Here is a 25,147-nt window from a genome sequence, read left to right on the forward strand (position 1 = left end):
TAGGATGGCTGGCATTAATAAAATGGAAAATAACAAATGTTGCTGAGGATGCAGAGAAATTGGAACTCTTATTCATTGCTGTTGGGAATGCAATATGGCACAGCCATTGTTGAAAACAATGTGTCAATTCCTCCACATGATCCAGCAATCCGACTACTGCAAATATACCCAAGGGACTTGAAAGCAGTGATGTGAACTGATATAAGTACACCAATATTCATTACAGCACTATTCACAACAGCCAATATTTGGAAACAACCTAAATGCCCATCAATGGATAAACGGATAAATGAAATGTGGTATACGCATACAATGAAATCCTACTCATCCAGAGAGAGAAATGAAGTCTGGATACCTGCATAGAGTTTGAGGACATTATGATAAGTGATATAAATCAAGCTTAAAAGAACAAATATTATATTATTTCTTTTATGTAAAAAGATAAGAATAGGATAATATATAGATACCAAAATTTATTAGTGGTCACCAGGGGCAGGAGAGAGAGGAAAAGGGGAGTTACTGCTTATGGAGTACTGAGTTTCTCCAATATACTGAGTGAAATATATCAGATGGATCAGTACACGGCTTTTTGTAGCAGAAAAAATAATTACCATACTCTCTGGTGTTGTCACAGGCTTTTATTATTTAGAGTAATGAGGCCAGTGATAAATGGAGTAGGGGTTTATCAAGATCCAGGTTCTCCCAAAAGTCTATTGTCCAAGGGTGCATGTTTTGTCACTTGCATGTGTGCCCCTCAAGCACCGTGGGTGAGAGAACAAATAGGAAGTCAGGCCTATAGTTTTTACAGATGAACTGGAGGGGTGTATGTGGCAGCAGCATGGAAGCAAGAAGAAGGGGGGTAAGAGGAGGGTGCCTTTGTTTAGGCAAAACCAGTATCGCCATCAGGAGACCAAGATGGTGCCTTTGTTCAAGGGCAAACAGTATGCACATGTAACCAAAGAATGAAACATTTTCCCCCTCTGGTTACAAGATTAATTTTGCACAATTAAGTAGTTACAGGTAGTCATGGAGAGAAAATGTGTCAGGAAACCTTATCTGACAAGAAGAAACTGGGAGAGAGGGTGAGACCAAATTCCAGTCTACTTATCAGAGAAGGCTCTGAGCCCACGGTCTCAGCTTAGGTGGCCCAGAATGGAATGGCAGAGGCAGCCCATCCTCCCATCAGTTTTTGTTTATGCCAATGGAAAAATCGCATTGATTAAGGGTAATGGATGGATAGCTGGTAGGTGTAAATGATGTCACTAAATTTTATACTGTGTTAAGCTGAATCGGCAAATGCAACCTAAATGCATATATATTTAGAACAACTACAAAAAGATTAGCTGTTGAGGCTACTTATGTACAAGACGCCTCATTGGATTTGGTTTACAGATTTGTTTGTTTTGGGTCATGATCTCATAGGACATTACAGTTAATTGGTCTAATATCTTGTTTAGCACTTCTGTTGTACCTCATGGTTCATTGTGTAATGCCTGGGGTCTTAAAAGGTTGCAAGCATCCATCCAATATACAAGAATTGGTGTCTATTTGTGGGGAGCAACAGAGGAAGAGCTGGATAGGATATGGAAAGCGTAAATGATTGCCTCCATGATCAACAGCCTCTTTTGTCATGAGGCCAGAAGAAACAAATCGTGCCCAGCTGAATGTTTTGGTCAAATATGCTATTGAAGAATCATGATCAAAAGAGGAAAAATGTGGAAGAGAATTTCCATACTAATGAAATGCAGAGTTTCTGGAGCCACTGACGCTGGAATAACCCCCAAAACTATTGCCCTGAGATAATCTTTAACCCTGAAACCATAAAGAAAAAATATGCCCTGAAGCCTTCTTTAAACAAAACAACTTTCTAGCTTAATTAATACAGAATTCCTGCCATGAGATTTGTGCTCTTTAAAAACAAGCAAACAAGCAAACCAAACAAAGCAGAACTTACTATTTGGAATCAAATTGTTAACAGCAACTCAAAAGCTTCAATAGGAGGTATAGGGGAAAACTAGTTTACATCATTAGAGGATGAATAAATCAGAAAAGGAGGGTGACAACTGCTGCACAATTTGAAGGATGTAGTCAGTTTCATTGTATTCTACAGGTAGAAATTGTTGAATTGGTGCATGTTTTGATGGGTATATTTTCAAAAACAATTAAAATTTTTTTAAAAAGATTGCTTCCATTCTTGTTTTTTTATAATCAGAATTTAAATAAACAGTCTTGGGTGGCTAGAGAAATTGAGAGATAATTAGATGAATTGCCCTGGATCCCTCAACAGGATGTATGTGCAATAGGTTCTATTTCCTTGCTTCCTTTCTAGTATGTATGTTTTACAAATACCATATTTTTGTGCAAATAACACAACTACTACCTTTGTTTGTTTGCCCACCTCTAACTCAACCCACAAGGTATTTTCAGAAGTGCCACTAAGCAGTTTTTCTAATATGTTGCTGTAAAAAAATTAGCATAGTGTGTTTACAAAAATCCCTTGCAAGGGGGAGGAAGTGGTCAGCAAACAAATGTTGAAGGTGCGTGTTATCTTTGTAAAATACATTAGTAGTCCTAATTATCATAGGCATTTTTAGAGAATTTGTGATTTATTGAACTCTTATTTTTTGTGTGAATTCTGAATTGCTTAATAAAGCTTCTAAACACCTAAAAGTTCTTGTCTAATATTTTTCTTAATATTATTTTAACATTTATATCTTTAATCATTGTTTATTTGTCTATGTATCTGCCGGGTAATATTATTTTTCTTCCACTTGGAAAGTCAGTTATGTTTACTAAATAAACTATAATGTTTAAAGAGAAAAAAATTTTTTTTTTTTAGATTTCTTGATAAATGTAGACATACATTAAATTTCTATTTATAAATGGATCTGCATTAGGCTTCTAAATTCTCTTCCACCATTCCAGTTATTAATTTCTATCACAAAATAATGCTTATTTAATTACAATAGCAAGATTAAAACACAGGAAGAAAAAACTCCTGTTATTACTATTTTAAGTGTATAAATTTAAAACATATTTAAATGTACTAAAAGCTATCATCACACAGATATGCTTTCTACATACTTGCCCTAGGACTCTGCGGTGGTTAAGATTATGTGTTCACTTGGCTGGGCCATGATTCTTAGTGTTTCAGGAGTCATGTAATGTCGTGATCACTTCCCTGTTGAGATTTGATGTGTGATCACCACTATGATAAGATCTGCTGTGAGTACCCAATCAGTTGAAATGGAATTTCCTTGGCTATGTGGCCTGTATGGAATATAAGAGTGCATTCTGGCAGGGCTTAGGGGCAATTTGTTCACACTGGATCCTGCAGGTGGCTCCAGTTTGCCTGACCTCCAGTTCTCGGGACTTGAGCTAGCAGCTTACCTGCACAGTCTTGTCTGCCGGTCTTGGGATTCATTGATCTTCGTGGAATGGGAGTAAGAGCCTTGCTCTCTGGCCTGCCAATCTTGGGTTCCCCAGCCCCTGAGGCGATGTGAATCAGGAGAAGCCTCTATCCTAACCCATGGACTTAGGACGTTTCAGCCTCTAAAACTGCGTTTCTTTGATATAAATCTCTTTCTCTATATATACTTATATACTTTACCAATTTTGCTTCTCTTTTTTTTTTTTTAGAGAGCCCAGCATAACACAGGCTCTCTGATGGAAATGCAGCTCACTCAGACAAGAGGCTGTACTCCTTGTCATTAATGTCAGCTTCCACCGACCTTTAACCTTTGTCTTTTCAGTGAACACAGAACACATGTCTAGCTTTTGAATACTTTTCTGGTGTGTGTATGTGTGTTGCAGGGGGCAGCCCCCTGACAAGATTAATATAAGAAATGCACATGGTTTACTCCCTTCTAATGCATGTTTAGCCCTTTATTTGATTTGAGGAAATCATAAAAAACCCAAATCAAGCCCATTGCCATCAAGTCGATTCTGACTCATAGCAACCCATAAACAAAAAAAGGCATAATTATTTTAGAATCTATCCAACCCTGCTGTCAGTGATTATTTTCAAATCCTAAAAATGAAATTACTAATTTTTTTTTAAATCTGCTTTTCTTCTAGGAATATTTTTTAAAAACACATGTGTATCATTTGCCTTATCATTGTTTTACTTTGATTTTCCTAGTTTCCTGTTACTCTAACTAAACTCTTGCCTGGCTCTATCTTCCATTTTTTTTTATTAGCATCCACTCTTTCCTAGATAACACCAGCTCCATTCACGCAGAATTACTTCTGGACCTTGTGATCTGTCACTATGCATTGGGCTTCTCTGATTTTTTTTTTTTCTTCTTCCTATAAGGGACCAAAAATCATCCTAACTACCTCCTACTCAACCTTCAAAGGTTAAATGAAGTTTTTCATCTACCTAGAAAAAGTCCTTGGTGACCATGTGCATAGTGCTAATCACCTCATGCTGTTAATTTTACATAAGCAATGTCTCTTTTATCAAGTAAGGAATAAAATTATAAAATTATTCTTTTCATTCTATGCATAATTTCTTTCTTCCCTAGGTTAGCCCAAATTTTGTACATTAATTTCTGATCATTTAATAATCTCCTCAAGCCAAAATAGTGATGTAACTCTAATTATTTGACCTCTTTTTTCTCTAAATAATCAGCTGCTGTGACCCAACTATGAGAAATGGAAAATTCTGTATTATCCTCTCACAAATGTTTCACAAACATCCTCCTGACTAATGATAAAGTTTAGCAAAAAGTGAAGCAAAAATGTGCTTGTAGAAGCTTGAATTCCATCATTCACACATCCTCAAACAGTTTCTTGCATGTAAATCCATAGTGAGGGATTGAATTTGCCTTTGGGACAGGCAGTCATTTAGCTACACAAGCATAAAGCAAATAGCCATTGTTACTGGTTAAAGCTGTTAAGTTACAAACAACCTTACCAACCCTCTCTTTCTCTAGTTATCTTTTATTTCTTAATTCTGTGAATCTGTGTTCTTTATTAAAAAATATATAGTTTTTTTTTTTTTATTAGACACTGTAAATTAAGTAAATATCTTATCATTGTTAGTTGCTGTGGGGTCCATCCTGACTTACGGCAACCCCATGTGTCAAAATGCTTCATAGGGATTTCAAGGCTTTGACCTTCTGGAAGCACATGGCCAGGTCTGTTTTCCAAGGTATCTTTGGGAGCATTTGAACCATCAACCTTTCAGCTAGTAGGTGAGTACTTAACTGTTTGTACAACCCAGGGACTTCTAGTAAATATGTTAGAAGATATAAGATATTTTGACAAGATTTGTTGCATTTTTGGAAGATACATTAATATTTTTTTCTTTTTTCCTGAATTGATTGAAGCTTTGGTAAGCCTGTATTTGCTTTTCTTTGAGAAGGTGTGTATGTGTGTATGAATATGTGCATATGTGTTCACTCAAGCCATTATTTACAAGGATACCATAGCTGAGGTTTTTAAGGTTGGAAAAGGTCAGGCAGGCATGACCTTAACTCATCCTTGGATGTGAGAATGTAAAAAGGAACCAGGGTAGGTTGAATATACAGTGATGTTGAATTTGGCTGCCAATATCCAACATGGATTTATTAGATTGAATAACCTCCCCCCAGTATAATAATGTTGATATACTATATATGATTGGTTTTGGACATAGGAGAAAATAAAGCTCATTGTACTGGAGATGTTGCTTCCTCTTGAAAGAAGTTGAGGTTTTCTATAGATAGAGGGCACATACTTGTCCAAAAGAAAAGAAAAATACCCTTCTATCTTTAAAAAAAAAAGCAAAAACAAAATTTCTCCAAACATGGAATGCACTCAACACTCCTAGTGGAAGGAGATCAGCTGATATTTGCCCTGTGACATCAGCTGGGAAAGAGATTCTGAGACCAATCAAGTATTACAAAGACACGAATCAAAAGAATAATATCAGGGGCTATGTTTCTAGGGAGAGGGCATTGGAGGAAAGCATATATTCTTTAAAACAAATAAATTCTTTGAGAGTTTTTTAAGAGAATGAAGTATTAAAAATGAGATGGCCTAACTACACCACTAAATTGAAGAGCTAGTATTAGAGTCCATGTCTATTTAACTAAAAATCTGAACTCATTAACTTCATTACAAGTTATCTTAATATCTGAAAAAGTTATCATAGAGACTTCCATCTCATCACTGGGGCATATATGTATTAAAGTCAGAGACTCTTCCTTTACTTTTGTCATGGATTGAATTATGTTCCCCCAAATATATGTCAAATTGATTAGGCCATGATTCCCAGTATTGTGTGTTTGTTCTCCATTTTGTGATTGTAATTTTCCTGTGTTGTAAATCCTAATGTTTGCCTGTGGTTAATGAGGCAAGATTAGATTACGTTAAAGAGGATTAGGTTGGGATTGTAACACCCTTGCTAAGATCATGTCCCTGATCCAATGTAAAGGGAGTTTCCCTGGGATGTGGCCTGCACCACCTTTTATCTTACAAGAGATACAAGGAAAGGAAAGCAATCAGGGAGTTGGGGACCTCTAAAAGAAGCACTTGGGGTTGAGTACATCATTTGGAACCAGGGTCCATGTACCCAAAAATCTCCTTGACTAGGAGAAGATTGACGACAATGACCTTCCTTCAGAGCTGACAGAGAAAGCCATCTCCTGGAGCCGATGCCCTGAATTCAGACTTCTAGACTATGAGACTGTGAGAGAATAAAATTCTGTTTTTTAAAGTCTTCTACTTGTGGTATTTAGGTTACATAAGCACTAAACGACTAAGACACTTACAATCTGTGGACTGTATTCACACCATGTGGCTTCCTTGAGTCACTTCCCTATATAAGAAACAGGTCTTAAAATCTCATATTTTTAATCAAACAATTAAGTGTTATGTCCAGATAAAATGAATAACATGCATTCCAACATTAAGGATGCATTTAATAACTCTTATGTTCCCTAGGAATACATTTTATTTTATCACCAAACTCATTGGCTTAATTCAGCCTGGGAGTTCATGATTTTTGAAAGAAGACTCTGCCCTTACAAAATATTTTCTGAAGTGCTCTCTTCATATCCTTATTCCTTAGACTGTAGATGAAAGGATTCAGCAGCGTAGTCACCATGGTATATATGATGGCTGACAGAGTGTCCCTCTCAGGGATATGAAAAGAGAAGGGGCTGAGGCTGAAGGAAAAAGTACTGGCTGTGCCATAGGACAGCACGACCACCGACAGGTGGTAGCCACAGGTGGAAAAAGCTCTCTGCTTCCCTTGAGTAGAAGTTATCCTCAGGATGGTAGAGAAGATAAATCCATAAGATATGAGGATGCAGATAAGGGGTGTGAGAGCCAATAGACTTCCCACTGTAAAAATGACCACCACACTGAAGGAGATATCAGAGCAAGAGAGCTGCAGGAGTGAGTTGAGATCACAGAAGAAATAAGGGATGATGTTGGAGGCACAGAAGGACAGACATGCTATTAGGGCAGTGTGTAGAAGAGCATAAAGATAGGTAACTACTGAGAGTCCAGCCACCAGCTGGACACAGAGGTGAGAATTCATTAGGGTGGTATAATGTAAAGGGTAGCATATTGTCACATACCTATCATATGCCATCACACAGAGAAGGAGGCTATCCATATTCACAAAAGAAATGAAGGAAAAAAAGCTTGGTGAGGCAGCCTTAAAAAGAGATAGTCTTTGCACCAGTCAAGCCATTCACTATCATTTGGGGGACTGTACTGGAAGAAAAATAGATGTCAACAAAGGCCAAGTTGCTAAGAAAGAAATACATAGGAAAGTGGAGGTGAGAGTCAGAGGCAATGGCCAGGATAATGAGTATGTTCCTTGACACAGTGACTAAGTACATACAGAGGAACAGTACAGACAGGAGGTGTTGCTGCTCTGCGGAGCTGGAGAGTCCCAGGACAAATGGACCGATAAGTGTTAGATTTCCCCTTTCCATCTTCCCAATGAATCTAGAAAAGCAAAATATTACATCGTACAAGCTATCTCATTCTCAAGGATGTGTGTGTGTGTATAACGAAGCACATTTCAGACTCTGCTTGCTTGAAAGCTTTCCAATTACATCTTGTATTTATGATAGGCTGTTGTTTATTGTGTGCTGTTAATTCTGTCTCATAGGAACCCTTAAGACAGAGTAGAAGTGTGCCATAAGGTTTCCTAGACTGTAATCTTTACAGGAGTAGATTGCCAGATCTTTTCTCCTGCAGAGCTGCTGGGTGAGTTCAGAACATCAGTTTTATGTTAGCAGTCCAGCATTTAGCCATTGTGCCGTCAGGACTTTATATATGTATATATTTTATAATTTTTATAGTGCTTTAAGTGAAAGTTTACAAATTAAGTCAGTCTCTCACACAAAAATTTATATACACCTTGCTACACACTCCCAATTACTCTCCCTCTTATGAGACAGCCGGCTCTCTCCCTCCACTCTCTCTTTTCGTGTCTATTTCACCAGCTTTTAACCCCCTCCACCCTCTCATCTCCTATCCAGGCAAGAGATGCCAACATACTCTCAAGTGTCCACCTGATCCAAGAAGCTTACTCCTCACCAGCATCCCTCTCCAACCCATTGTCCAGTCCAATCCTTGTCTGAAGAGTTGGCTTCGGGAATGGTTCCTGCCCTGGGCCAACAGAAGGTCTGGGGGCCATAACTACCGGGGTCCTTCTAGTATCAGTCAGACCATTAAGTGTGGTCTTTTTATGAGAATTTGGGGTCTGCATCCCACTGCTCTCCTGCTCCCTCAGGGGTTCTCTGTTGTGTTCCCTGTCAGGGCAGTCATCAGTTGTAGCTGGGCACCATCGAGTTCTTCTGGTCTCAGGATGATGTACTTTCTGTTTCATGTGTCTCTTTCTGTTTCTTGGGCTCATAATCACCTTGTGTCCTTTGTGTTCTTCATTTTCCTTTGATCCAGGTGGGTTGAGACCAATTGATGCATCTTAGATGGATGCTTGCTAGCGTTTAAGACCCCAGATGCCACTCTTCAAAGTGGGATGCAGAATGTTTTCTTAACAGATTTTATTATGCGGGGCTCTATTTTTTTATATGCTTTTTGGATATTCACACAGATGGGATAGTCAGACCAATCTCAAGTATTTTCACGAAAAAATGATTTCTTTCTCCAAATCAAAATGCACATTCTTTGAATAAGGACAATTTTTTATTTTGCCAATTACATTCTTTTGTCCAGAGGAATCAAACCATTGATATTTGATTTTGTGAATTCAAGTTATGTTAGAAATCATAATTTTTACTCTGAACCACTAGAAAGATTCACTTTCATTGGATAACTTTCTTCACAATCTGAAATTTATAGCCCCGATGACAGATCTCATTATTTTCTTTTCCTTTTTCTTGCAAGAGTACATTTTTTTTGCACTGATATTCACAAGTATTCTCTTCCTGGAGTTAAATATTTATCCTCTGATCTCTTGCTGACCACTTGATACAGTTTCTAGCTAAGCTAGGAAGTTCTTCAGAGCCAAATACTTATGAATTGGGTTCCATGCCCCTTTTTCATAGCAGCTCATACATGTTTTCTCTAGAGGAGGTAGCAGTATTCTCCTTTACCTATCAAAACCTCTATTGGGTGTCTTGCTTTTCGGAAATCCTTCACTGGACTGTCAAGCAAAGTTATCTAGGAAGGTGGCTGTGGGACAATGAATGAAATTCCATGTCTTTTGTTTCCTGTTGATTCTTCTCTCATTATTTGGCATAAATGTACATAACTGGTGGTGCAAATGGTTAAATACCTAACTACTAACTGAAAGGTTGGCAGTTCAAACTCACCCAGACACCTGGCATCTGCTTCTGAAAGGTCACACTCTTCAAAACCCTATGGAGCAGTTCTACTCTGCATACATGGAGTTGCCATACGTTGAAATCAACTCCATGGCAACTAACAACAATATTTTGAACTACTAACCACCCTTTTAATATAGTAATCAGATTTTCAAATTCTCATAGACACTATGAAATTTTACTATTTCTGATGTATGCCATCTCCCTTTTTTTATTATTACTAAATAATGTAGTTATCCTGTTGTTATATAAGTAGATACAATTTTCTCAAAAGAAAAGTTTGTAAGCTGCACTTTGTGTTAATCTCTTGCTCTTCTTAAAGTTGTAAAATAATCAGATTAAAACCCTAATTTTTTGTCACTGGGTTGTGGATGAAAGTGTGAGGATGAAAAAATACTCAGCCATAGCAGCTTCCTGACTATGATGATCTCACATTCTGGGAATGAATTCTTCTGCCATTCATGATATTGTGTTCCCTCCTGATTCTTTCTATCAACTCTGTCATTTACAGTCCGGGGAATTTTACCCATTTTTTTGAAGACGTTGCCATTTGGCTCAAAGATTTCTTCTTTATCCCCATGTCTACCACCAATTTATACACACACAAACTTCACACAAAATCAATGCCTCTCAGAGCATTCCTTGACCTTCTCAATTCCAATGACCTGTACATAGGTTTCATTTCAGAAACATATTCCAAAGTCCTGAGTGTATTTCCTTAATCATTTATAATTTCCTCATCTCCCAAAACTTTAATGTTAACATCTCTGTTACTCGAGCTTCTTATATACCTAACTCTTACTCTCTCATTTCCCTTTACTTATCTTCAATATTTTCATAAACTCTACTCACATTAGTCAAAATCTGTCAGGTCGACTGCTTCATTTCATTTCCAATTCTGTCAATTTCCATTCCTCCTTGTAATTTGTCATCCCTTCTTTGTCCTCCAAAGTCTTACTCTGTGTCTATCTCATGTTCAGTTTATTTTCTCTGTGCTAAGATACCTGAGCTATACTGGTAATCAAAACACAGTGCATTTGGTTTTACTAAGTTTTGAATTCCAGCCTCATCTTGAACCTAATTAACCCTATGAAATTCATCTTCTTCTGTTCCTTATATAATTTATGTAACTTCTTTGCACCCCTTTTGCCCAACCTCAGGTATGTCAGGATGAAGCCTGTACTGAGAAGAAACATTATATATGCTATATATATGTCCCTAAAGATAAAAAGCATCCTTCTAAAGATGGCTTCCCTCCGCTGCAGACAAAATCAGTTATACTGTTCTTCTTGTTCCCCTAATTACTCAGCAACAGCAGGAGTAAAATGTAGCTTCTTTTCTTTTCTTGTCTGCTTCATTGTTGCCAGTGATATCTTGAGAGCAAAATTTGGATTTATTATTTTGAATCCTTTGTATATGACATATAAATTGCACACCGTTGGTCCAAATAGTTTTTATGGAAACAATAAATGAATGAAGAATTCTGGCAAAATTGTTTGTGTTGATCCTTCATTTTCTGCATTAAATGCATGATTTTTTTAAAGAAGTTTTCTATATGTTCCTATTTATAGCACATTATGTTATTTCCAGAATTTTATTTATTCACCAGGATTATTTTGTTTTTCTGTCTCCTCTTAAAATATTTAACCATTTCATGGTGCTGGCATAACTGGATATCCATTTGCAAAAAAATGAAACAGGACCCATACCTCACACCATGCACAAAAACTAACTCCAAGTGGATCAAAGACCTAAACATAAAGACTAAAATGATAAAGATCATGGAAGAAAAAATAGGGACAACCCTAGGAGCCCTAATACAGGGCATAAACAGAATACAAAACACTACCAAAAATGATGAAGAAAAATCAGATAACTGGGAGCTCCTAAAAATCCAACACCTATGCTCATCTAAAGACTTCACAAAAAGAGTAAAAAGACCACCTACAGATTGGGAAAGAATTTTCAGCTATGACATCTCAGACCAGCGCCTAATCTCTAAAATCTACATGATTCTGTCAAAACTCAACCACAAAAAGACAAACAACCCATTCAAGAAGTGGGCAAAGGAGATGAACACACATTTCACTAAAGAAGATATTCAGGCAGCCAACAGATACATGAGAAAATGCTCCCGATCATTAGCCATTAGAGAAATGCAAATTAAAACTACGATGAGATTCCATCTCACACCAACTAGGCTGACATTCATCCAAAAAACATAAAATAATAAATGTTGGAGAGGCTGCGGAGAGATTGGAACTCTCATACACTGCTGGTGGGAATGTGAAATGGTACAACCACTTTGGAAATCCATCTGGCGTTATCTTAAACAGTTAGAAATAGAACTACCATACAACCTAGAAATCCCACTCCTCGGAATATACCCTAGAGATACAAGAGCCTTCATACAAACAGATATATGCACACCCATGTCTGTTGCAGCTCTGTTTACAATAGCAAAAAGCTGGAAGCAACCAAGGTGCCAGTCAATGGATGAATGGGTAAATAAATTGTGGTATATTCACACAGTGGAATACTACGCATCAATAAAGAACAGTGACGAATCCCTGAAACATTTCATAACATGGAGGAATCTGGAAGGCATTATGCTGAGCGAAATGAGTCAGAGGCAAAAGGACAAATATTGTATAAGACCACTATGATAAGATCTTGAGAAATAGAAAAAACTGAGAAGAGCACATACTTTTGTGATTACGAAGGGGGGAGGGAGGGAGGGAGGGAGGGAGAGGGTTTTTTATTGATCAATTAGTAGAGAAGAACTGCTTTGGGTGAAGGGAAAGAAAACACTCAATACGAGGAAGGTCAGCCCAACTGGACTGGACTAAAAGCAAAGAGGTTTCCGGGATAAAATGAATGCTTCAAAGGTCAGCGGAGCAGGGGCGGGGGTCTGGGGAACATGGTTTGAGGGGACTTCTAAGTCAATTGGCAAAATAATTCTATTATGAAAACATTCTGCATCCCACTTTGAAATGTGGCGTCTGGGGTCCTAAATGCTAACAAGCGGCCATCTAAGATGCATCAATTGGTCTCAGCCCACTTGGAGCAAAGGAAAATGAAGAACACCAAGGTCACACGACAACTAAGAGCCCAAGAGACAGAAAGGGCCACATGAACCAGAGACCTACATCATCCTGAGACCAGAAGAACTAGTTGGTGCCTGGCCACAATCGATGTCTGCCCTGTCAGGGAGCACAACAGAGAACTCCTGAGGGAGCAGGAGATCAGTGGGATGCAGACCCCAAATTCTCATAAAAAGACCATACTTAATGGTCTGACTGCGACTAGAGGAATCCCAGCGGCAATGCTCCCCAGACCTTCTGTTGGCACAGGACAGGAACCATCCCCGAAGACAACTCATCAGACATGAAAGGGACTGGTCAGCGGGGGGGGAGAGAGATGCTGATGAAGAGTGAGCTAATTAAATCAGGTGGACACTGGAGAGTGTGTTGGCAACTCTTGACTGGAGGGGGGATGGGAAGATAGAGAGAGAGGGAAGATGGCAAAATTGTCACGAAAGGAGAGACTGAAAGGGCTGACTCAATAGGGGGAGAGCAAGTGGGAGAAGGGAGTAAGATGTATGTAAACTTACATGTGACAGACTGATTGGATTTGTAAATGTTCACTTGAAGCTTAATAAAAGTTAATTAAAAAAAAATTTAACCATTTCATTATTAAAAATGGATTTAGTGCTACAATTCAAAGAATTACACATTAGTAATTTCTTAGCCAAAATTAATATATATATATGACTACATACCTTCTTATTTGAGATTTTTTTGAAACCTACAGTTCCCTTTCCCCTTGAATATTAACTCATAAGAACATAGTCAGCTTGTGCATTGATTTAAGTGTCAAGTTGAAAGTGAAAAACAGGGGAACAATGAGATATAGATAAATGTTTTCCTTCCCTCAGAGAATGATAGTACATCACAGTGGGAGCATTTACTTTTTTTTTTAAAATAATATAAAAATATAGGCCTTTAGCAAGGACATGTTTTCCTCCCTTGAGCTTCGCACCCTGGGGGCATACAGAGTTCTGAATTCATCTCCTAATGAATTTTCTCTTGTTTGTGAATTTGTTTCTTCCTTATTTTGAAGAGAAGGCACACAAATGGTAAAATGTTTGAATACAAGAAAAAAATGTGAAAGCCCATAAAGATTCTAGAATTTTTTTTTTTCTTTTAAAGTATAATATTGTTCGGGAGTGTGAGTGATTGGAAAACCAAAACCAAAACATGAAAAACCTATCGGTTCCACCCCCATAATGATCACTGTTAGTTCTCCATAAAAAGAAAAATAGTACCCACCTGTATATCGAGGACTGTAGTATCTATGTACATAACCTAACCCATCAGATAGGTCAGCAGTTTCATTCTCATGAATATCCTAGCCCTAAAAAAGTTCAATAGGGCACAGACAAATTCAATAAATAGAAGAAATCTATTGAGTTTTGGGATATTTGGTGCACTGGATGGGTCCAGAATTATGAAACCTAACCCCCTTCCCTATTGTAAACAGGAAGCAAGTCCTTCCATAATGTATTGTCCATTTACTCTGTAGTCAAGAAAGCTACTGGTCTTTGATGCCCATGTTCATCAGTCATAACGTCAACATTTGGAGGTTCCACAATAACGTTATAAATTATTCCTCCAGTGATAAGGAAGTAAGACACCACTACCAGAGCGTACACCATCATGGACAACTGTATGTGCACCCAGGTCAGCTTCTTCAGTTTCAGACTGGGGCATTCCAGCACTAAGAACAGCACTCAGTACAAACTCTCCATGTTGGTGGTGGCAAATGCAGCACTTCTAAGTAATATTTTATTCTGTTTTCTGTGAAAGTTTACACAGAAAATTATGTTCCAATTTAACTATTTCTACAGAAATTGTTCAGTGACATGGGTTACATTTTTCCCAATGTGTCAACATTCTCGTTATTTCTGTTTTGTTTTGTTTCCAGTAATCTAGTTTTCCTGTCCCCTTAGCTTCTCACCTTTAGAGTCATTGTTGACCATTTGGTTTCTTAATAGATTTTTTTTTTTTTTTAAGCTCAGTACTCAAAAGTAATATTCTTTATTTTATGAGCCAATCATTTATTTAGGTAAACTGCCATGGCATTTTGACTTCCACATGCACCTCCTTCCTCTGTCATGTTGAACAGCAACGTTACAGATGGCTGCCATCATAGCCTGGGTCCCTGAGTGACTAAGATGAGGAATCTTCCCCTCCAGCACCCCTCTGGCTCACTATGAACGTATGTCTAGAGTGAAAATAAACCTCTGTTGCTTGAAGTCACAGGGACTGTGGAGTGGAACCCTAGACAACTCTGACAGATACACTCTTTCATAGGGTTTTATGAGGATTAAATGAGAAAATATGTAGAAATTACTTGAAATATTCCTTGGAACTAGTAAGAACTGTATGAATTTTCGCTAGCTTGGACCTCTTCCTTCAGTGCCATCAGTTCCTGATCATATGCTACCTCCTGAAATGGTTGAATATTTACCAATTCTTTTTCACATAATGACTTGTATATTCCTTCCATCTTCTTTTGATGCTTCCTGAATCATTTAATATTTTCCCTGTAAAGTCCTTCAATATTGAAACTTGTGGCTTGAATTTTTTCTTCAGTTTTTTCAGCTTGAGAAAAGGCAAGTGTGTTCTTCCCTTTTGGTTTTCTAACTCTAGGTCTTTGCATACGTCATCACAATACTTTGTCTTCTTTAGCTACCCTTTGAAATCTGTTCGGCTCTTTTATTTCATCATTTCTTCTGTTTTCTTTAGCCACTCGACGTTCCAAGAGCAAGTTTCAGAGTCTCTTCTGACTTCTATTTTGGTCTTTTCTTTCTTTCCTATCTTTTTAATGACCTCTTGCTTTATTCATGTGTGATGTCCTTGATGTCTTTCCACAACTTGTCTGGTCTTCGGTCATTAGTGTTCCATGCATCAAATCTATTCTTAAGATGGTCTCTAATTTCAGGTGGAATATATTCAAGGTTGTATTTTGGCTCCTGTGGACTTATTTTAACTTTCTTCAGCTTCAATATGAACTTGTATCTGAGCAATTGATAATCTTTTTCACAGTTGGATCCTGGCCTTATTCTGACTGGTGATATTGAGCTTTTCCATTGTCTTTTTCCACAGATGTAGTTGATTTTATTCCTGTGTGTTCTATTCAGCAAGGTCCATGTGTATTCTATTCAGCAAGGTCCATGTGTATAGTCGCTGTTTATGTTGTGGAATAAAGGTGTTTGTGAAGAAAAAGTCATTGGTCTTGCAAAATCCTATCATGCAATCTCGGGCATCATTTCTATAACCAACACCATATATTCCAACTACGAATCCTTCTGCTTTGCTTCCAACTTCTCCATTCCAATCACCAGTGATTCTCAATGTATCCTGATTGCACGTTTGATCAGTTTCAGACTGCAGAAGTTGGTGAAAAAGAATCTTCAATTTCTTCATCTTTGGCCTTAGTGGCTGGTGCATAAATCTGAATAATAGTTGTATTAACTGGCCTTCCTTGTAGGCCTATGGATCTTATCCTGTTGCTGACAGCATAGTACTTCAGGAAAGATTTTAAAATGTTCTTTTTGATGATGAATGCAACACCATTCCTCTTCAAGTTTTCATTTCCAGCACAGCACACCATATGATTGTCTGATTCAAAATGGCCAGTAACAGTCCATTTCAGCTCACTAATGCCTAGGATATCTATGTTTATGCATTCCATTTCATTTGGGCCTATTTCAAGTTTTATGATAAGACCAATCTTCCAGTTTTACTGGGAAGACCAATTGCTCTTATCAAGACTGAGTTATTTCCCATGGGGAACCATGGACCTTGTGACAATTAGTTAACAACCCTGTCTGCTAGGAAAAACATGATAAGAAAATAAATTGCATAGAGTAGAGCAAATGGAAATTTATTAAAGTAGTGTTTTATATTGGACTTTTAGAAAAGGATACTCAGGCCCCTATTGCTTTAATTGAGGCATTTTGGAAAGGCCTCAAAGGACCATAGAATCTTACAGGTGGTCAGACCACAAAGGAAAGGAAATGTTAAACTCTGTTGACTCAGTAATCCAGAGTGTGAAGTTGCCTTGTGAGGACATGACCAAGCCTCAGAATTGCAGACAAATGATCAGTTCCATAGGACATTTTCTGATCTAGATGTTACTCCATATGAGTGATGATTATTCCTACCTCTCACTTTGGATGTCTTTTTGAAACTAAAGATTTCAGAAGTTACGTTAAGTCTTGATTTGATAAAATAAATGATGCAACATTTTTAGAGATGAAGTCCAATAGAAAAGATGTGAAGATGCTCCTGATAATTTTAGTAAATGCACATGTCATTCATCTCTACCTACTGGAAGGGAAGCAGGAACTATTCCTTTACCTATTCACAATCAGAGATTTATATTGTGAATGGATCTCAGGGTCATTTCATGGGAAGACAACATTTTGCTCCCCACTTTTTGAGGTGACCTTGGAACATCCCAAGGGTCCTCCCCAAGGTGTTTTTTTTCTTCTTCTTCATTAATGAAACTGATTTGCTAACAAGTATTGGATTTTTACCTTGTTTGTAAACATTGCAACTAAACACGAATCGCTTACATGGTTAATTTAGCCTTTGATGAGCCAACTTCATGATGCAGAACCCCAGCAAGGTGATGTTTGGTGCCTTCCTAAAATAATTAAGCCTGTGTAAGAAGTGTTCTCAATTAAGTTATTAGAAAATTGCTAATAAGGGAGCTCTTCCTTTTTATAGTTGAACTGTATTACTGCCTATGGACATACCACTGTTTATTTTATTTTATTTTTTTAATGCATCCTCCTAACAACGAACAATACCTGGAATTTTTTCAGTTTTTTTGTTCATTCGTTTTTTTTATTGTGCGTTAAGTGAAAGTTTTTTTAAGTCAAAGTTTACAAATCAAGTCAGTCTCTCATACAAAAATTTATATACACCTTGCTTTTTTTATGTACTCCTAGCTGCTCTCCACGTAACAAAACAGCACACTCCTACTCTCCACCCTGTATTCCCTATGTCCAATCAACCAGTTCCTGTCCCCCGCTGCATTCTCATCTTACCTCCAGACAGGAGTTGCTCACAGTCTCATGTGCCTACTTAAGCCAACAAGCTCACTCCTCACCAGTATCATTTTCTGTCTTATAGTCCAGTCCAATCCCTGTCTGAAGAGTTGGCTTTGGGAATGGCTCCAGTCTTGGGCTAACAGAAGGTCCAGGGAGCATGAATTGGTGCCAATAGTTTTATCTTCAATCTCACTAATTCTGCCTTCCATTTCCTCAATTCTTCTCTGACTTTCTATTGAGCTGACTGATTCTGTAATTTTGTTGTTAATCTTCTGAATTTGTGATTGCTCTCTCTCTCTGGATTCTTGCAGTCTATTAATTTTCTCATTATGTTCTTGAATAACCTCTTTAATTTCTTCAACTGCTTTATATGTGTGTTCCTTGGCTTGTTCTGCATTTTGCCTGATCTTCTTCCTGATCTCTTGAAGAGTTCCTGTGTATTAATCTTTTGTATTCTGCATCCGGTAATTCCAGGAAGACGCCTTCATCCGAAAGATCCCTTGATTCTTCGTTCTGAGAATTTTTTTAAGCAATCATGGTCTGCACCTTCATGTAATTTGATATTGACTGTTGTCTCTGAGCCATCTGTGTTATTGTATTAATTTATTTTATATTTGCTTACTATATTCAGCTGCTTGCTTTGTTTTGTTTTGATATGCCCAAATAGGCTGCTTGAGTGAGCTAGCTTGATTATTTGTGCTTTTGAAGCTGTAATATCCTGTCACCAGATGGCCAGAGCTATTACCAGGTATATGAGCCTAGGAGCCCATTAGCTTTTTTTTGTATGGATTCAGCTCAGGTGTCCAGGTAGTCGGTCATCGAGTGTGTGGTACAGGCTTGTCCTACAGTCTTAGAGGGGCAGGGGTGATTGGGGTAGGCACAGGTATCTTGTTGCAGCAAGGGGTCACACTCTGAACAAGGCAGGGAGTTGACAACCATCCACTGAGTGTCTATGAGGAAAGCACTTCCCTGTTCCCTAGAGCACACAGGTGGATGTGTACTGCAGCTGGACCACAGACACCCAATGCTTTTGGTTGTAAGGACTGGGAGGCACAAAGTATCCTTGGACCCCATCACAGGTGGTTAGGTAATGCGGGTGGAGCCACCAGTCTTGAGGCCCCTGATGTGGGCAAGTGAGGGCCCTGTTTAATAGGCAAAGCAGCTTCAACCATAAAAAACCCACCTCTCCACCGCACAGCTGAAACAGTAGCATTCAGATCTCAAACATGTACATCATTGCAGTCTGCCAAGATAGGCCTATTCTCCTGAAATAAGTCAACACTGGTTCAGGCAGGGGTGGAAGGTATTCAAAGTTCTCCAACTGTTTGTGCCTAGACAGGAGCCACTTCTGTCCTGAGCTCCACAGCTTGGTGGAGCTGGCAGATCATCTTTTCCCCTAATTGTTAAGTTGTTCCTTCTCCAAGGCCAGGAGAATGGCTTAGGGCATGCAGCATGACCTATCTCAGGCCCTGGGAAATCAAAGACCACTGAAGCCAGCTTGGGGACTGGGGACATGGTAAAATAAACACAAGGACTTAGTTTTTGCTGAGAATGCTGTTCTTCTCTGGTTCCAGAGGTGTGAGTAGACTGTGTGACTTACTGTCTCTCCCTGAGGAAACCGTGTCCCGAACACTACCTCCAGCCCCACTGCAGTCACTCCAGGGTATCATGCCTGAGTGTTCTCACCAAGTCAGGCCTACCACTTCTGAACTGTCTCTCCTTCCTTCTGCTGCTCAGTCTGATTTCCTAACTTTGCCTTTGATGTCCAAGTCTCCTAGCTTGTCATATACATAATAGTTTCACTTGTTTTTTCATGTCTTTTTTGTAAGAGGAATCATCAGAAATGTGAGGCTACTCTGCCATATTGGCTCCACCTCCCCCAGCATTTGGTCTTGTTAACTCTCTCAATTGTTTTTCTTTTCTCTATTTCATTTAATTCTGCTCTAATTGTTATTATTTGCTTTCTTCTGGTGCCTGAGGGTTTCTTTTGTTGCTCTCTCTTTGTTCAAATTGTAGGGATAATTCTTGGATTTTGACCATTTCTTCTTTTTGGATGTGTGCATTGATTGCTATAAATTTACCTTCGAGGGCTGTTTTAGCTGCGTCCCAAAAGTTCTGGTAGTGTTTTCATTCTCATTTGATTCTATGAATTTCTTTATTCCATCCTTCATTTATTCTATAACCCAGTCATCCCAGTCATTTTTGAGCAGGGTGTTGTTCAGTTTCCAAGTGTGTGATTTCTTTTCCCTGCTTCTTCTGTTACTGTTTTCTACTTTTGGTGTTTTATGGTCAGAGAAGAAGCTTTGTAATATTTTGATGTTTTGGATTCTGTTAATGCTTGCTTTATGACCTAATATGTGGTCTATTCTAGAGAATGTTCCACACATGTTGGAAAAGAAAGTATGTTTGGCTGCTGTTGGGCAGAGTGTTCTCTATATGTCTATGAGGTCAAATTGGTTGATCGTGGCATTTAGCTCTTCTCTGTCTTTACTGAGCTTCTTTCCAGATGTTCTGTCCTTCACTGAAAACTTCACTGTTGAAGTCTCCTACTGTTATCTTGGAGCTGTCTATCTCTCTTTTCAATACTGTTAGAGTTTGTTTTATGTGTCTTGAAGCGCTGTCGTTGGGTGTGTAGATATTTAATATGGCTATATACTCCTGGCATATTGTCTCTTTTTTTTATTATATAGTGCCCTTCCTCATCCTTTGCAGTGGATTTAACTTTAAAGTCTATTTTGTCAGAAATTAATATTGCCACTCCTGCCCTTTTTGAATGTTGTTTGCTTGATATTTTTTTTTCCATCCTTTGAGTTGTAGTTTGTTTGTGTTTTTGATTCTAAGTTGTGTCTCTTATAGGCGACATACAGATGGATTGTGTTTTTTTATCCATTCTGCCACTTTCTATCTCTTTATTGGCATATTTAGTCCATTTACATTCATCATAATTAGGGATAGTTATGTGTTTAGTGCTATCATTTTGATATTTTTGTGTGTGTGTTGTTGACAGTTTCTTTGTTCCACTTAATTTTTTTCTGTTGAGTGGTTTTTCTTTATATATTGTCTCTTCCTCTTATTCATTGTTGTTGATTTTGTTCTAGCTGAGTCTTGATGTTTTTCTTGTATTTTATTTTGATGTGTAGGATTGTTAGTCCCCTTTGTGGTTACCTTAATATTTACCCCTATTTTTTCTAACTTTAAATCAAACTTTTAATTCTTTATATTATCTTGACTTTCTCTCCATGTGAAGGATCTACATTTTTTAGTCCTTCTTTATTGATTTAATTTTGTCATCTTTTACATAATGACATCAGTGTTTCTGTGTTTTGAGCATGATTTTATCTTGATTTATTTTTGTGATTCCCCTATCTAGGTTGATATCTGGTCACACTGTCCTATGTTCTAGTATTAAGTTGATATCTGATGCTATTGATTTTCTAGCCAGGGAACTTCCTTCAGTATTTCTAGTAGTTTTGGTTTGGTTTTTGCAAATTCCCTAAACTTCTGTTTATCTGGAAATGTCCTAACTTCACCATCATCTTTGAGAGACAGGCTAATATTTTTTTTTTCCTTCAAGGCTTTATGTATGTCATCCCATTGCCTTCTTGCCTGTATAGTTTCTGCTGAGTAGTCCGAACTTAGTCTTATTGACCTTTCTTTGTAGGTGCCTTTTTGTTTATACCCAGCCCCTCTTAAAATTCTCTCTTTATATTTGGTTTTGGCAAGTATGATTATAACATATCTTGGTGACTTTCTTTCGAGATCTACCCTGTGTGGGATTTGATGAGCATCTTTCACAATACCAGGGAAGTTTTCTGCCAACAAATCTTCAACAATTCTCTCTGTATTTTCTGTTATCCTCCATTGTTTTGGTATTCCTCTTGATAGAGTCCCACATAACTCTTATGGTTTCTTCATTTTTAAAATTCTTTTATCTCAGTTTTCCTCAAATATATTGGTGTCAAGTGCTTTATCTTCAGACCCACTAATTCTGACTTCCATTGTCTCAATTCTGATCCTATAACTTTCTACTGAGTTGTCAAATTCTGAAATTTATCGTTAATCTTCTGGTTTTCTGTTTGTTTTTTCTCCCTGGATTCTTGCAGCCTTTAAATTTGTCATTATGCTCTTCTTTAATCTTCTTAAGTTCCTCTGTTGTTTGTCTGTGTGCTCCTTGGCATGCTCTGCTTTTTGCCTGATCTCCTTTCTGAACTTTGAAGAGTTCTCTGTACTAATCTTTTGTATTCTACCTCTGATAGTTCCAAGAAGTTATCTTCATCCACAAGATTTCTTGATTCTTTGTTTTGGTAGCTTGCTGAAGCCATTGTGGTCTTCCTCTTTATGTGATTTGATATTGACTGTTTTATCTGAGCCATCCATAATTTATTTATTTATTTTAGGTTTGCTTACCGTATCCCAGCTTCTTGTTTTGTTATTTGCTATTCGTGTGGGCTAGTTTGATCATTGGTACCTTTGAAATTCTAGCATCCTGTCACCAGGTGGTTAGAGCTTTTACTAGGCATGTAAGCCCAGGAGTCCCGTCATTTTCTTGTATTGATTCAGCTCAGGTGTCCAGATAGTTTGTCACCATGTGAGTGGTGCAGGCTTTCACCTGCAGTCCTGGATGGGCAGAGGTGGTTAGTGTAAGCACAGATATCTTGCTATAGTAGGGGGTCACATGCTCAGCAAGGCAGGGGGCTGACAATCACCTCTGAGTGTCTGTAATGAAAGCATGTCCTTCTTTCCCAGAATGCCTAGGGGGGTGGATTTTGTAGCCTGATTGTGGGCACCCAATGTTGTTGACTGTAAGGACTGGCATGCACCACTTATCTTTGGACTACTGTTGTGGGTCTGAAGGTGGCATGTGTGGAGGCATCAGTCCTCAGGCCCCTAATGTGGGAATGTGAGGACCCTGCTTAATAGGCTGAGTGCCATCAAATGTCATGAACCTACCTCTCCACCATGTAGCTGAAAAAATGGAAGTTAGACTTCAGGTATATACCCTGTTATACTGTGCTAATGAGGGCCTATGTTATTGAAATGGGCCCACACAGGTCTATTTAGGGGTGAAAGGTATTCAAAGTCTGTGGGCCCCTTATACCTGTGCTTAGGCAAAGGAGATGTTTCTGCTCCAAGTTCCCAGCTTAGGGGAGATAACAGATTATTTTTTTCCCTCTTTGTTAATTTGTTCCCTCTACAAGGCCAGGAGAACAGCTCAATGAATGTGATGGATCCTACGTTCAGCCCAGGGGATGTGGCAATCTATGAAGGCAGCTCGGACCCAGTGCAGAGCAGGAAGGGGGCAGATAAGTGAGAGAGGTTTTACCCAAAGGGTGTTTTTTTTTTATTCTGTGTGGTAGGTTAGCTGCATGTACTTATCTGTTGCTGATCCCAAAACCAACCCAGTGCCCTCGAGTTGATTCTGACTCATAGCAACACTATAGGAGGGAGTAGAACTGCCCCATAGATAGAGCACCATTTTTCAATGATTCTGGAGGGTTGAGTAGACTCTCTGCTGCTCTGTCTCTCCTAATTTGAAAAACACAGCCCAAGTGACACTGCTTGCCTCACTGCTGGTGCCAGCCAATCACAGCCTGCAGGATGCTGGTTCCTGCTGAGTCAGGTCTGGCAACTTCTTGCTGCCTCTAAACCATCTCTTCCTTCCCCCTGGTGCTCAGTCTGATTCCTCAACTTTGCTTTTCATGCTCAGGGCTCCTAGATTATCATATATAATCAATTCACTTTTGTGTGTGTGTCTTTTTTGTAAGAGGGACCGCAAGAAGTGTCTGACTAGTCCGCCATTTTGGCCCTGCCTCCTGACACAGTTTTTCTTGGCTGGGGAAAGAACTGAGGTTCTAAGACAGCCTTGCAATACCAGAAGCTGTCAGCCATAGCCTCCAATCTGATACAAGACAGAAACTCAAACACAATGCTCTAGACTGGAAACAAGCTCCCAGGACAAAATGAGACTGAGACCACATAAAGTCACCAAACAATACCTCACAAAAAATGGATATGGGGATACTAGTTTCTTAAAGTGAATTTAGCAATTTTTTGATAAGATCCACTCAATTCAACAGAAAAAAAATAGGTTCTAGATAAAACTTATTAACTTGTCAGAGTCTCAGGTGGATTAGTGCTAGACCTTTTGATAATACCTGAGCATCAAGCAAAAGTTCCCCAAAGAGAGAAAGACAACACAAATGAAAGCTCATTTTCTCAAAGTGGTCATTGAGATTCTAAATTACTTCTAGTATATCCAGTTTACACTGTTTTTTTAATATAAGCCAATGAGTTATAGTGTTTTTTAATATGAGTCTCAGTAGCAAGGGGGAAATTCAGGCTCATTAACACCAAGTTTTTTTCCCCTTCATTTTGAACTTAATTGATTCTTTTTGAACTTCATTCAAGTTTTTGGTTTCCCTCCTTTTCGAACTTAATTCATTTTGGACCTGGTCTTTTATTTTAGACCTTAATTGTACTTGTTGCTGTTGTTGTTAGGTGCCCTTGAGTCAATTTCAACTCATAGCAACCGTGTGTACAACAGAACTAGTTCCTCCAATTTGAAAGTATTTTAAAATAGCTGTTGATTTTAATTTTAACATCATGATTCTTATTGAGAAACTATCTTAAAACAGGTACAGAGCTACCACCACCCCCTGAAAATTTCATAAAATACGTCAGAAGCTGCCACTTACTTCTGCAAATTTGGCAAAACAGAGTACTATTTTCCAGATTTTCTTCAAGTCACAAAAAGAACCCTAATGAGGAATGCTGCAGGGATTGGACAGTGTTTTGCTTGGACCAATGTGTACCTTTGTAGCACAAGAGTTTGCTTGCGGGTGGCAGGCAACCTGTCTCACGACAATCTTATCCTGTCATGATAGTCTTTAGTGTTTGTAATGAGTGCAGGGGACCACCCTAATGGCTTTTACTGGTAACCTGTGCTCGAATTTTGCAGCTTATAGTGACCCAGAGCTCTTTGAAAATAGAATTACATCTTTAATGTTCCAAACGCCTGAATCTGGACACGAAACTGCAGTTCACCAAGAGAGTTACTAACCAAAAGATCAAGCAATAATCTAAGAACGATTTTCCTTGATCAATAAACCAGTTTTCCAAACAAATATGCTGAACAAAACTTGAGAAAATATGAGAAAGAGGACAAAAAGAGTAAACAAAGACTCATTTTCCAAGAACACTTAAACTCGTCGATGTCAAAGGAATGTGG

At 38.3% G+C, this 25,147-nt stretch overlaps 1 protein-coding gene and 1 pseudogene across 1 annotated transcript; both read right to left on the reverse strand.

Moving 5' to 3' along the window:
• Positions 1-6,982: 6,982 nt before the first annotated feature.
• Positions 6,983-7,671, reverse strand: LOC100668691 (olfactory receptor 1C1-like). The gene has a single exon (XM_023553111.2). The coding sequence runs from the start codon at positions 7,607-7,609 to the stop codon at positions 6,983-6,985; it is 627 nt and encodes a 208-aa protein (XP_023408879.1). The 5' UTR covers positions 7,610-7,671.
• Positions 7,672-13,984: 6,313 nt separating this feature from the next.
• On the reverse strand, positions 13,985-14,604 carry LOC111751786 (oligosaccharyltransferase complex subunit OSTC-like; annotated as a pseudogene).
• Positions 14,605-25,147: the final 10,543 nt, after the last annotated feature.

The sequence above is a fragment of the Loxodonta africana genome, chromosome 2 (genome assembly GCF_030014295.1).
Source record: "Loxodonta africana isolate mLoxAfr1 chromosome 2, mLoxAfr1.hap2, whole genome shotgun sequence".
Lineage (NCBI taxonomy): Eukaryota > Metazoa > Chordata > Mammalia > Proboscidea > Elephantidae > Loxodonta > Loxodonta africana.

Bases quoted from the DNA above. Each gene is read 5' to 3' on its own strand.
- LOC100668691 (XM_023553111.2), bottom strand. From the start codon at position 7,609: ATGGATAGCCTCCTTCTCTGTGTGATGGCATATGATAGGTATGTGACA.